Source organism: Callorhinus ursinus, unplaced genomic scaffold, assembly GCF_003265705.2.
Source record: "Callorhinus ursinus isolate GAN/ISIS: 27379988/994484 unplaced genomic scaffold, GSC_fseal_2.0 scaffold11, whole genome shotgun sequence".
Lineage (NCBI taxonomy): Eukaryota > Metazoa > Chordata > Mammalia > Carnivora > Otariidae > Callorhinus > Callorhinus ursinus.
The window spans coordinates 44,752,307-44,764,276 of record NW_027397073.1 but is presented as its reverse complement, the minus strand read 5'-3'; the positions used below and the strand labels follow the sequence as shown (position 1 = coordinate 44,764,276).

Here is an 11,970-nt window from a genome sequence, read left to right as displayed (position 1 = left end):
TCTAAGTTCCTGTCCTTTTCTTTTATGCTAGTATTATACAAAAAATTCTATATTACAGTGCATGGGGTGAGTACATATGCTTTAGACTCAGACAAATCTGGGTTTGGTTTTTTACTCTGTTTAAGTTTTATAATATTTGACCAGTTCTTTAACACAGTACCTCAATTGTCCCTATCTGGAAAATGGGTATAATACCCACCTGTAATGTCTTAAGGATTGGATTATGTGAAGTGCTTAGCTAGTTTCTAGCCTCAAGAATGGACTTAATAAATTGTCATTGTGTCATCATAGTAACAGTACCATTATTTTAGGTTTTAATAGTATTTTATAAGTAGTCTTAATGATTCATAGTGAGTTTGAAATGCTGACCACTAATCTCTTCAGAACTTTGCTTCTCTATCTCATTTGAGTTTGTCACAAATTTTGGAAACAAACATTCCCTGGTGTGTAATAATTGGAGATACATTTTTTTTAAAGAACATTTTTTTAAAACAGATTTTACTTATTTATTGAGAGAGAGAGAGAAAGCAGAGGGAGAGAGATGAGCAGACTCTACACCAATTGAGCAGCCCGACGTGGGTCTTGATCTCACGACCCTGAGATCATGACCTGAGCCAAAACCAAGAGTCAGACAGTTAACCAACTGAGTCACCCAGGCGCACCAATAATCAGAGATTTTTAAGTGTCTTTTTCTTTTATTGTAGTTTTGAATCTGAGAAAGGTCATAGGTTAAGGGTTGGGGGAAATGTACTTTTGGTATTCAAACAGATAAAATCAGTTTGTATGATTTATCTATTGGCATTAAAATAAAAATTTATTAATTTTTAAATTTCAATACAGATGCATCCTCACTTAGATATAAATATATTGAATAGTCTGTTTGCTTGGTGCTTCTTTAGTTTTGAGAATTTGAGTATGTATATTTTCCCCTGTATTTCTTGGACTTTAAGCTTAGGTAGTTGTCAGATTTTACTGTATTATATAACAGCCAGTACTTTAAGTAATGCTAACCTAAATTGAAAATATCCATTTTAATGAGCTGGTGATGTTTTATTATGATCCTTATTTTTTATGTGTAGTGTTTTAACTTTAAAGGCAATTTTCTTTTAAAAATGCAAAACTGGAGAAAGCCCTATTGTATGTTCTTTTGATATTTAAGTTTATTGCTGATATATTTGCCCTTCCAATAACTTAAATGCATTAATCAGGATTGTTTATTTTATTTTATTTTTTTGAAGATTTTATTTATTTGAGAGAGAGCACGGGCGAGAGAGAGAGAGTGAGAGAGCACCCAAGTGGGGGGAGAGGGGCAGAGGGAGAGGGAGAAGCAGACTCCCTGCTTAGCAGGGAGTCGGATGCAGAGCTCAATCCCAGGACCCTCGGTTCATGACCTGAGCTGAAGGCAGACACTTAACTGACTGAGCCACCCAGGTACCCTAATCAGGATTGTTTAAAACCCTTTATTCATTTGTTTTACTCCCTCACAAATAACACAAAAATGACATATGAAACATTTATATTTTTAATATTCTATTCCTTGGAAACTGAGGCTTTACTTTTTGTCTGCTTCTTTCTTATAGATGGGAACCTGAAATCTTACCTGTTGGATTTAAATTTGTTAGAATAAGCATATAATCCCAGAGGGTAGTGAAGTAGAGTCTGGTTCTTTGAAGAGTAACTCCTTGGTTCAAATGCAGTTTTTTTGTCTACTAAAAATTCAGAAAATTAAGCTTAGTACCTTTGCACTTATAGATAACCATTTTTGTTGATAATAAATCAACAATAATAAATTTGGAGAAATTAGTTTTAGACTTTTGTCCTTTAGTATTTTTTCTGTTATGTAAAATAAAGGAAGAATGCCTCTTACCCTTAAAAAGATCTATTTGTGCAACTTATATATTAAACTGGCCTCTAATAGATTTATATTTGATATTCTCAGAAGTCTTGAAAAAGTTGAATAGCATCAGCTGCTGTCTCCTTGTATTACCCTAGCAAAAAGCAACAAGTACCGATTACCATGTTGGTTCAAATATGTGTACCATAAACCTGTTGACATTTAAAAAGAAAAGCAAATAGTTAAAATTTACTACTTGGGAGTAGTCCAATTTGTCCTTAATTTACTGCTGTGATTTGATGTTTTATATATATTTATTTATACATGTATATGTGTATATATATATAGGCATATATTTCCTATATATGTGCATGTATATGAAATTAGCTTTTAAATTAATAACAGGCTGTACAGATACTTATACAGTAAATTAGGACCTACTTTAAGATTTAGAGTGTTTGCATGTTTGTATTATTTATATTGTTTAGGTGATGTGTTTGTGGTCCTTGGGAATATCAAAACATTAATAACTTTATTTCCTGTGTTAATTTTAGATCCTTGGATTGGAAAGGATCTTTTTTTCCTATTAACAGTATTTTCAGATAGTTCATGTAGCTTATTAATGATCTAACATTCATAACAATATTTCTTAATTTTTGTTGAGTGTAAAGATAGGTTTTATTTTAACTTAATAACATATCTAAAAAAACACACCATTATACATAAAAAGCAATTTTGGAACTATGAAAGTACAAATTTTGGAATGTCAGCATGCAGTTTTACTTTCAGTGCTTTTTTACAAACATAAATGAAGTCTCTTGAGAATATTTAATTATTCAGTTGGCTTGAAATGCTAATATTTCTTTTTTCTAATTTTTATTTAAATAAAGGTAACATATAGGGTGCCTGGGTGGCTCAGTTGGTTAAGCGACTGCCTTCAGCTCAGGTCATGATCCTGGAGTCCCTGGATCGAGTCCCGCATCAGGCTCCCTGCTCAACAGGGAGTCTGCTTCTCCCTTGACCCTCCCCCCTCTCATGTGTGCTCTCTCTCTCTCTCTCTCTCAAATAAATAAAAAATCTTAAAAAAAGAAAAAATAAATAAATTCAGATAACATATCGTATATTATTAGTTTCAGAGGTAGAGGTCAGTGATTCATCATTCTTCTGTAACACTCAGTGCTCATTACATCACGTGCCCTCTTTAATGTCCATCACCCAGTTACCCCATGCTGATATTCTTTTAAAATTAAGTGGTTACAGTACGAAATCAGCTACATGGTGCTTATAGTATTGATGTGTGTGGTATATGTTGCTTAAAATAGTGTTCATTTGCTAACCAGAACAAAAAAGTTATCAAGTGGATAGTATATGCTCTTTCTGTCTAGAAGCAGGCTAGAGTCCTACCCTGTAAGATTTTAACTCTTGGGGTAAGAGGAGAAAGGACTTTTATGAAAATTTGCTTAGCAATAAATTAGGAAACTTGATTGAAATCAAAATTAAGGTTATTGACGTGAAAGGGAACAGCTTTAATCTTTATGTTCTTGAGGGGCACAGGTAGTGCCATTCTTTACTCCTTTCCTTTTTGCCAGGCTATAGGGGAACCATAACTTTCTGAAGTGTACATTGTTACCTATTGTAGCTGACTTAGTAGAGATTTAAACATACTTTATTGTTATCTAACATTTTCTATAAATATCACATAGATTCCCTGGAATTTAGAGTATGTTATTACTTTAGATAAAGAAGCAGCTCCTTATATTTTGAGATTTTTTTTAATGTTATTTACAGATAACATTGATAACAGATCAATGATAACAGATACAGATAACAGATCTGCCACTTTTTCATAAATAACTTAAACATAAATCTAAATTGTAGTCAAATCTTTTAAATTTTCCAGAGATTTAAAGGTTGACTCTTTATCAGCTTTGTTCGGGGACTTCATGTGAAATATGTTGAATTGCACATTATGGGTTTATCTTTCCTTCTTCCGAAATTCCCCTTAAATGTTAATAAAGGAGCGAAAACATCATAAATACACAAGACTATAGAAGAAAGGAGAAAACAGCAATAAGAGTATTTAGTAGTATTTGAGTAGAAACTGATTACAGACTAGAGGTATTCTTTCTGAAAAAAGGAACTAACCAAGAGAAGAGGCCTTAAATATTAATAGTTAAGTGCCTTTTAAATATGAACATGTCGGCAAGGATAACCAGACATGTAAGGGAAACCTCTTACATAAAAGATTAAAAGGAGAATATGGAAGAAAAGGCACGAAGCAGTAGGAAACTGGAAAAAAATTTAAAAAGCACCAGAATGTATTACAACCATGAAACAAGAATAGAAAGCTGTTTTTAACAATGACTAGAAAAAATGAAAGACCCCTTGGAAATTGAAAGTATGAGAGCAGAAATAATAATAGAAGGGTTAGAAGTTAAAACTTGGGACAGATCCAAACACGTATTTAAAAAAAAAAAAGACAAAGATGGTATGGTAGATTTGTATTATGTCACATTTGCTAAGCTAGAGCTACATTTCCCAGAATTCCTTTTTTTGCATAGCTCCCAGTTACTGTGAGCAAGGAGGTGTTTTGATTTTGCAAGGTGGAAGTGAAACTGCAGCCATATTCTTAGTCTCAGAAGGCCCTTGTGGGGACACGGGGAGCTACTGCAGCTCACAAACGTTCTTGGCATGGGAGAGCCTCAGAGCTCTTCAGCTTCCCCCATAATCTCTCTGTTGGCTTCTCCAAACCCTAGGCCAGGCCCAGCACCAGAGTCAACAGCTGGGTATAAACTGGCCAGGTTCATAATTACTTAGGGCTGAGTCTCTGTTATAAATGCCATATTCAGAATCATTCTTAGTGTTCTCTGTTCAAATGCTAACTGATACAGACATCTGTATGATAAGTAGTTGTAGAGGAACAGTAATGTAATGATGGGTTCCTAAATTCTAGGTTTTCCAGAATGGGTTCTTGGGTCTAATTAGATTTAAAAGCATTAATGGCCCTGTTTCAAGTGGCAAAGGAGACACCAGTGATCCATGGCACGCTGTAGCAAAACAGTTACTTTATCAGCTGTAGACACTAGTAAGCAAGTGCCCGTAGAAGATAAGGCTTTGGGAGACCAAGTATTTACTGCCACAGAACATTTTAACATGAAAATAAGAATAATGGTCCCTTCAAAGTACACTGGGGAACTTAGAGAAGGAAAAGGCTTTAGATTCTGAGCTCAAAATCCACATAAGGGAGTGAAAGCCTCTGTGATTGCTCTAAAGGAAACCCTTATCTCTTGTAGCCAAAGGCAGAGATTTCTGAAAACTAAACCCAAAGTCTAATCCTGCAGGTGGCTGAGTTACAATACAAATTGAATTTCCAGTTTTGTGGTCTCTTGTATTAAGGTTACATTGGGAAAGAATGAAAAACTGAAAAATGGGGTGGGGAATATGGGCAGATTCCAGTGAAGCTGGGTACTTGGACTCCTTAATTCTGCCCACCCACCTTTACCTGTCTGAGGGAGGTTAGTCTCCTGATGAGTCTATAATGGCTTCCCTTAAGGTTGTTGCCTGTTAAGAGACTGCTGATCTTCTTTAGGACCTACTCTCACCACTTCTAATTGCTTTTATACCTCCGTAACCTCACTTAAATTCCAGCAGCCCCCAGAATGTGAGGTACCTACCTACTAGGTGTTACCCATGAGGAAGTGTGAATGATTTCGCCTGCAATTACCTAGAGAATGGTGTGGGAATGGAATAGAGCAGAAGGAATATAAAATTGGATCAGGCTGAATTTATTTATAAGGGCTCACTAAGCAAATATTCCAGATAGAAGGTATTAAGTCAGAGGGCTATGAGTGGCTCTAACAGTTTGCTTGGTTGGTTGACTGAAAACTACACTAAAAGGTGGCCTAAACTAAGTAAAGTTAAGGTAGCTCCTACTTTATATACTGTAGAGGAAGTTATCCAAAGGTGATTAGAATGCTAGGTGGATTTAAAAAAAAAAAAAAAAAGATTTATTTGAGAGAAAGTACAAGCAGTGGGGAGGAGCAAAGGGAGAGGAAGAAGCAGCCTCCCTGCTAAACAGGGAGCCCAATGTGGGGCTCAGTCCCAGGACCTTGGGATTATGACCTGAGCTGAAGGCAAACGCTTAACTACCTAGCCACCCAGGCGCCCTGAGTGGATTTTTCGTTAAAAAACAAAAACAAAAACTTGACTACACATGTCCCCTGGGTGGGCCTAGAGAACACTCCTTTTCTCAGGGCTCTGAGAAATACATTCATGAGGAGAAATACAACATCCTTGAAGAGCTCTGTTGGCTGTTTTTGTTAAGCCATTAATGAAAGGTAACTATTGCCATCAAATTAGGATCCTTGAATTCATCAAGAGTAGTGGAATCCCAGGTGACAGAGACAAATACTGGCACTTAATTGCAAAAAAACAAAGGGTGAGGTGTGGTTACTGTAATGGTCAGTGATCAGTCAGTCAGAAATCAGAGAAGTCTGAGTTGCAGAGATCTTTGGCATGGGGTAGTTGATCATAGTATCCAACTGAAATAGATGGAAAACCTTGTGAATTATTGATTTCTAGAAACAGAAGAGCCCTAGACGTGGGGAACAGAAGTATGACTTGGATGACCTCAATAAAGAGATTATAGCCCCTCAACCTATCCCTGGACTTAAGCCAGTTCACAGATCTAACAACCTTTAAATGAAGGGAAAGCCAGGTCCTGCCATACAGCCAGAATTTATGCTGTTGATCTCCTTCTAGGCTTCCCCCACAAAAAACCTGTGGCCATTTACTAGAGTAATGGACTTTGGGTAATGAGAAATATTTAGACTTTTTGGGGATTGCTGAATGTTGACTCAGAATGTAATGAGTTCTAGAACACCCAAACGCCACTGTTTTCTATCAGTCAGTGGAGTTTTGGCTTAGAGCCAAATAACAGTGGGGCCAATGTGGTTATTTCCATATTCCTGGAATGCATAATTAGAGTGGACATATTCAACAACTAACTGAGATCCCACATTGGTTCACGGACCTGTGGAAGTGAGGGAAAGTCAGGTGGAAGCCCCTAGAGTTTTATCTACCTACCAAAGGAGTCAGCTATTACCTAGAGGGATTACAGAACTACCCTTAAGAATTTGAAAGATGCAGAAGTGTTCATTCCTGTCACATCCCTATTCAGCTCATCTATTTGGCATTGAAGAAGGCAGATGGATCTTGGAGAATGGTGGTGCATTATCATAAACTTAATCAGGTGGTGGCTTCAATTGCATATGTTCCAGGTGGGGTTTCGTTGCTGGAACAAATCAGTGCAACCGCTAGCATTTAGTTTGCAGATCTTGATCTGGCATATGCTTTTTTCCCTATGTACTTATTAGTAAAAACCATCAGAATTAGTTTGCTTTCAACTGGTGGGGTCAGCAGTATACCTCCACTAGCTTATCTCAGGGCTATATCAAGTTTTCTGTCCTAAGGTAGTCTGCAAGGACCTGGAAAGCCTCTCCCACAGGACATTATGCTGATCCAGTATATTGATATCATGCTCGTTTGATCTGGTGAGCTGGATGTAACAATTCCTATTGACATTTTGGTAAGGTACATGCGTGCCAGAGGGTGAGGATAATTCCCACAAAAATTCAGGTGCCTGTTATCTTGGTGAACCTTCTAGGAGTCCAGTGGTTTGGATTATGTTGAGGTGCCTTTTCCAAGGTAAAACAACAACACCAAACCTGCTGTATCTAGCTGACTTCTCCCACACAAAGAAAGGGGCACATTTGAATTTTAGAGGGAATATATACCTCATTTGACCTGAAATGAGGACTGTCCCCACTTCCACAAAACTTTTTCTGCTCTGTTGACCTCACCAGGAGCTCCAAAGCCTACCTCTTTCACTTAGTGTCTGGAATCTATTCTGTCTGCTTTCTCTGTTTTATTTCCAGTGGATCCTTTTCTCTCAACTCCTCCTGGGTCCCTTTCTTGTCCCCGTCATTTACACCTTTTGATTTCTCAGATTGGTGATAAAAATTCACTTTACACAGGAACTTTTAAAGAAATCACCAATTTTTATATTTAAAACTTTTATTTTCATCAAGATATATGTTTATTATAGAAAATATAGAGAAGGAAATTAAGTTATCCACATCCTATCACATTTTTACAAAATATACAGAATGGGAATATTGGCAGCCTACTTTTTTACTTAATGGTATCATATGTATCTCTTATCCATGTCATTTAAATGTTTTTCTACACATTTCATTGACATAATATGATTTATCCATCTCTCGTTGGACATATTTTAGTTTCCAATGTAATGTTGTATGAGCGTGTTTATATTTAAATCTTTCACCATGTTTTTAAGATTTTATTTATTTATTTGACAGAGCGAGTGAGCATAAGCCGGGGGAGTGGCAGGAAGAGGGAGAGGGAGAAGTAGCCTCCCGCAGAGCAGGGAGCCCGGTGCAGGAATCAATCCAATCCCAGGACCCTGGGATCATGACCTGAGCCAAAGGCAGATGCTTAACCAACTGAACCCCCATGGGTTTTGTTTTATTTTGTTGTTGTTTTTTTTTCCAGAAGCAGAGTTGCAAGGTCAAATGAGATATTTATTATTAAAATTCCTTTTAAATATTTAATGCTAATTGCTGTCCACCAAAATTGAACTAGTTTATATTTCTACCAGCAGTAAATGAAAGTGTGTATTTATTAGCATCTCAATCGGTACTGGATATTGTTATTTTAAAACCTTTTTTTTTTTAAGATTTTATTTATTTGAGAGAGATGCCTGAGCAAGAGAGAGGAGGATCAGGGATGGGCAGAGGGAGAGGGTGAAACAGACTCCCCACTGAGCAGGGAACCTAACGTGGGGCTTGATCCCAGCACTCTGGGATCACAACCTGAGTCGAATGCAGCCAGTTAACCAACTGAGCCACCTAGACGCCCCTGTTATTTTCAAAGCATATTGCCATTTGTTATCTCTTAGCTTTTGGTTAATCTCCTTTCTATTCTCTATTTGGAAGAAATGGCATTTGTATTCACTTATTCATTTATTCAGTCACCCAACTGTGCTAGGTACAGTGGTAAGAATAGAACTAGGTCTCATCTTGCTTGGAATTTAGAGTCTAAAAAAGTTAGTTTCCTTTATGGCAGTTGTGCTGGATATACACTGGTCTGGCCTATTCTGCCTTATAACTGAGCATGACAGGACGCCAATGATGAACCTTGTTAGCATGGTGGGCTTTTTAGCAGTTGGCCATGGATACTTGTGGTTAAACTGGAAATTAGTATAATATAAACTGGAAATTAGTATTACAACTCTGTGAAGAGTTGTTGGTGAAGCTTTAAGATTCTCATGTCTTTTCCTCAAGTATTTTTATTGTTACATTCCTCTGCTCCATTAAGTATTTTGGTCACCATTCCTCCCAGGGCAAAAATAGTGTGTACATGGTGTTTTATATGTAATATTTGAGGCTTTATGAGTGTTTTTTTCCCCCTTCAAAGCACTTTAATTATAGTTAGCATAATAATGGGCTTATGCTAAGAGAGATTTTTTTTTAAAGATTTTATTTATTTATTTGAGAGAGAGAGAATGAGAGAGAGAGCACATGAGAGGGGGGAGGGTCAGAGGGAGAAGCAGACTCCCTGCCGAGCAGGGAGCCCGATGCGGGACTCAATCCAGTGACTCCAGGATCATGACCTGAGCCGAAGGCAGTCGCCCAACCAACTGAGCCACCCAGGCGCCCAAAGAGAGATTTTTTTTTTAACTTATCAAACCTTAAGATGATTCCTGTAAGTTGTCAGGCTCCCAAGAAGCAGTTTTTGAAAGTGTGTCTATGTGCATACTGCTTCTTTCATTTAGACTAGTATTACTGTCCTCAGATTTCTTAAATTGTGGTATTCTCACATGACCAGTTACACCGTTATGCTTATTCCCTAATGTACTAGTAGCTCTTTGTTTCAGCCTTGTATGCAGCTATTTGGTTCCAACTTTAGTGACTGTGAAAAGCAAGAATTGCCTGTGTGATGTAGGGCTGCCTATAATAAATATCAGGCCTTAGAGGGTTTTCCAAAGTGATAGATGAGTGCTAATTAACAACAAACTAATGTTTATGGGAAAAGTGGTTGATAATTCCTTTGCTAAGCATATCTTTCCATAGTTTAAATGACAGTTAATTTCTCTGTGAAATTTTCCCAAAGTAGATGTTCAGGTTGTTAATAAATGTTACCAGTGAAAACCAGGTTTACTTGGAAAGGAATATATCTGCCTTAGATATTGCAACAGTACGTTCTGATAACATTTAGAATATATTGTTGAATTCCTGTTTATGCATTTTTCCCAAGAATTCCATAGAGTATTGAACACAGTAAGTATAAATTGCTTTCAAAATGTTCATTTGACTTACCAGACTGTGCCAATCTTTCAGATATAATTCACATACCATAAAATTCAGCATTTTAAAGTATACAGTTCAGTAGTTTTTAGTATATTCCCATGGCTGTGCAACTCTCTCCATTATTTAATCACAGAACATTTTCATCACTCCAAAAAGAATCTCCACAGCCATCAGTAGGCACTGCCTCCCAGCCCCTAGCAACCACTGATCTGCTTTCTGTCTTTATGGATTTGCCTATTCTGGGCATTCATATAAATGGAATTATATAATGTGTGGCCTTTTGCATCTAACTTCTTTGACTTCACATGATGTTTTCAAAGTCCATCCATGTTGTAGTATGTATCAGTACTTCATTCCTAGTTATGACTGAATAATATTCCATTATCCATAACTTGTATGGATATGCCACATTTTGTTTATCCATTCATCAGCTGATTGATTGTTTATATACTTGGCTATTACAAATAATGCTTTTATGAACATTCATATTCAAGTTTTATTTCTTTTGGGTATATCCCTAGGAGTGGAATTGCTGGGTCATATGGTAACTTTGTGTTTGACGTTTTGAGGAACAGTCAAACCACCTTGTGTAGCAGCTGTACCATTTTACTTGCATCGCAAGAGGGTTCCAGTTTCTCCACATAATGGTCAACAGTTGTTATTGTCTGTTTTTGGTTTTGGTGGGTGTGAAGTGGTATCTCATTATGGTTTTATTTTGTATTTCTTTAATGACTAATAATGTTGGACATCTTTTCATGTCCCTATTGGTCATTTGTATGTTTACTTTCTAGAAATGAAGTCCAGTCCATCTTTTTTTTTGCTTTAGGTGTCATATCCAAGAAAGCATTTCCTAACCCAGTGTTACAGGATTTGTATCTAAGAGTGTTAGAGTTTTAGCTCTTGTATTTATTTACATCTTTGATCCTTTCTGAGTTAATTTTTGTGTATGGGTGAGATGGGTTCATATTCATTCTTTTGCATGTAGATATCCAGTTGTCCTGGCACAATTTTTTGAAAAGACTGTCCTTTCCCATTGAACAGTCTTAACACCCTTGTTGAAAATAAATTAATTGTAGATGTATGGGTTTATTTCTGGACTCTCTATTCTGTTGATCTATGTGTCTTTTCTATCCTTATACAAATAACACAGTGTCTTGATTACTATAGCTTTACAGTAAGTTTTGAAATCAGAAAGTGATTTTTCCAACTTGATTCTTTGTTTTCAAGATGTTTTGGCTATTCTGGGTCCCTTTCATTTACATGTGTATTTTAGGATCATTTTGTCAATGTCTGCAAAAAAGGTGGCTAGAATTTTGATACAGATTACATTGAATTTATAGATCAATTTGAGTAGAACTTCCATGGGGGGAGAGGAGGGGCAGAGAGAATCTTAAGCAGGCTCCACGTCCAGTACAGAGCCCATCGAGGGCCTTGATCTCACAACCCTGAGATCATGACCTGAGCTGAAATCAAGAGTCAGACACTTAACCAACCGACTGAGCCACCCAAGGTCCCCAGAGAGAAGTTTTTTAATCACTAATTCAGTCTCTTGTTATAGGACCATCTGCCATTTAATTCATTTTCTTCTTAGTACCAGGCATGTAGGTGGCCTTATATCCCTTTCCATTCTTTAGTCTTGTTCTCAGTGTCTATTCTTGAATTTGCGTATGTCAATAAAATTCTAGTAGCCTAACAAACCTTTCTTGTCATTAAATGATTATGTTGTGTTTTGATTGCAACATGAAA

General features: G+C 36.8%; 1 protein-coding gene across 4 annotated transcripts in view; it reads left to right on the top strand.

Annotated features, from left to right (window-relative positions):
* TAF4B (TATA-box binding protein associated factor 4b) overlaps nucleotides 1–11,970 on the top strand; it is a 126,073-nt gene that overhangs the window by 98,170 nt on the left and 15,933 nt on the right. The window contains exon 15 of one of the 4 annotated variants that reach the window (XM_073898385.1): nucleotides 2,725–2,842. The exons of the other annotated variants lie outside the window; for them this stretch is intronic. Coding sequence (XP_073754486.1) covers nucleotides 2,725–2,787 — 63 coding nt within the window. The 3' untranslated portion in view covers nucleotides 2,788–2,842. Of the gene's footprint in view, nucleotides 1–2,724; nucleotides 2,843–11,970 lie in introns of those variants that run through there. 4 annotated transcript variants of the gene reach the window in all.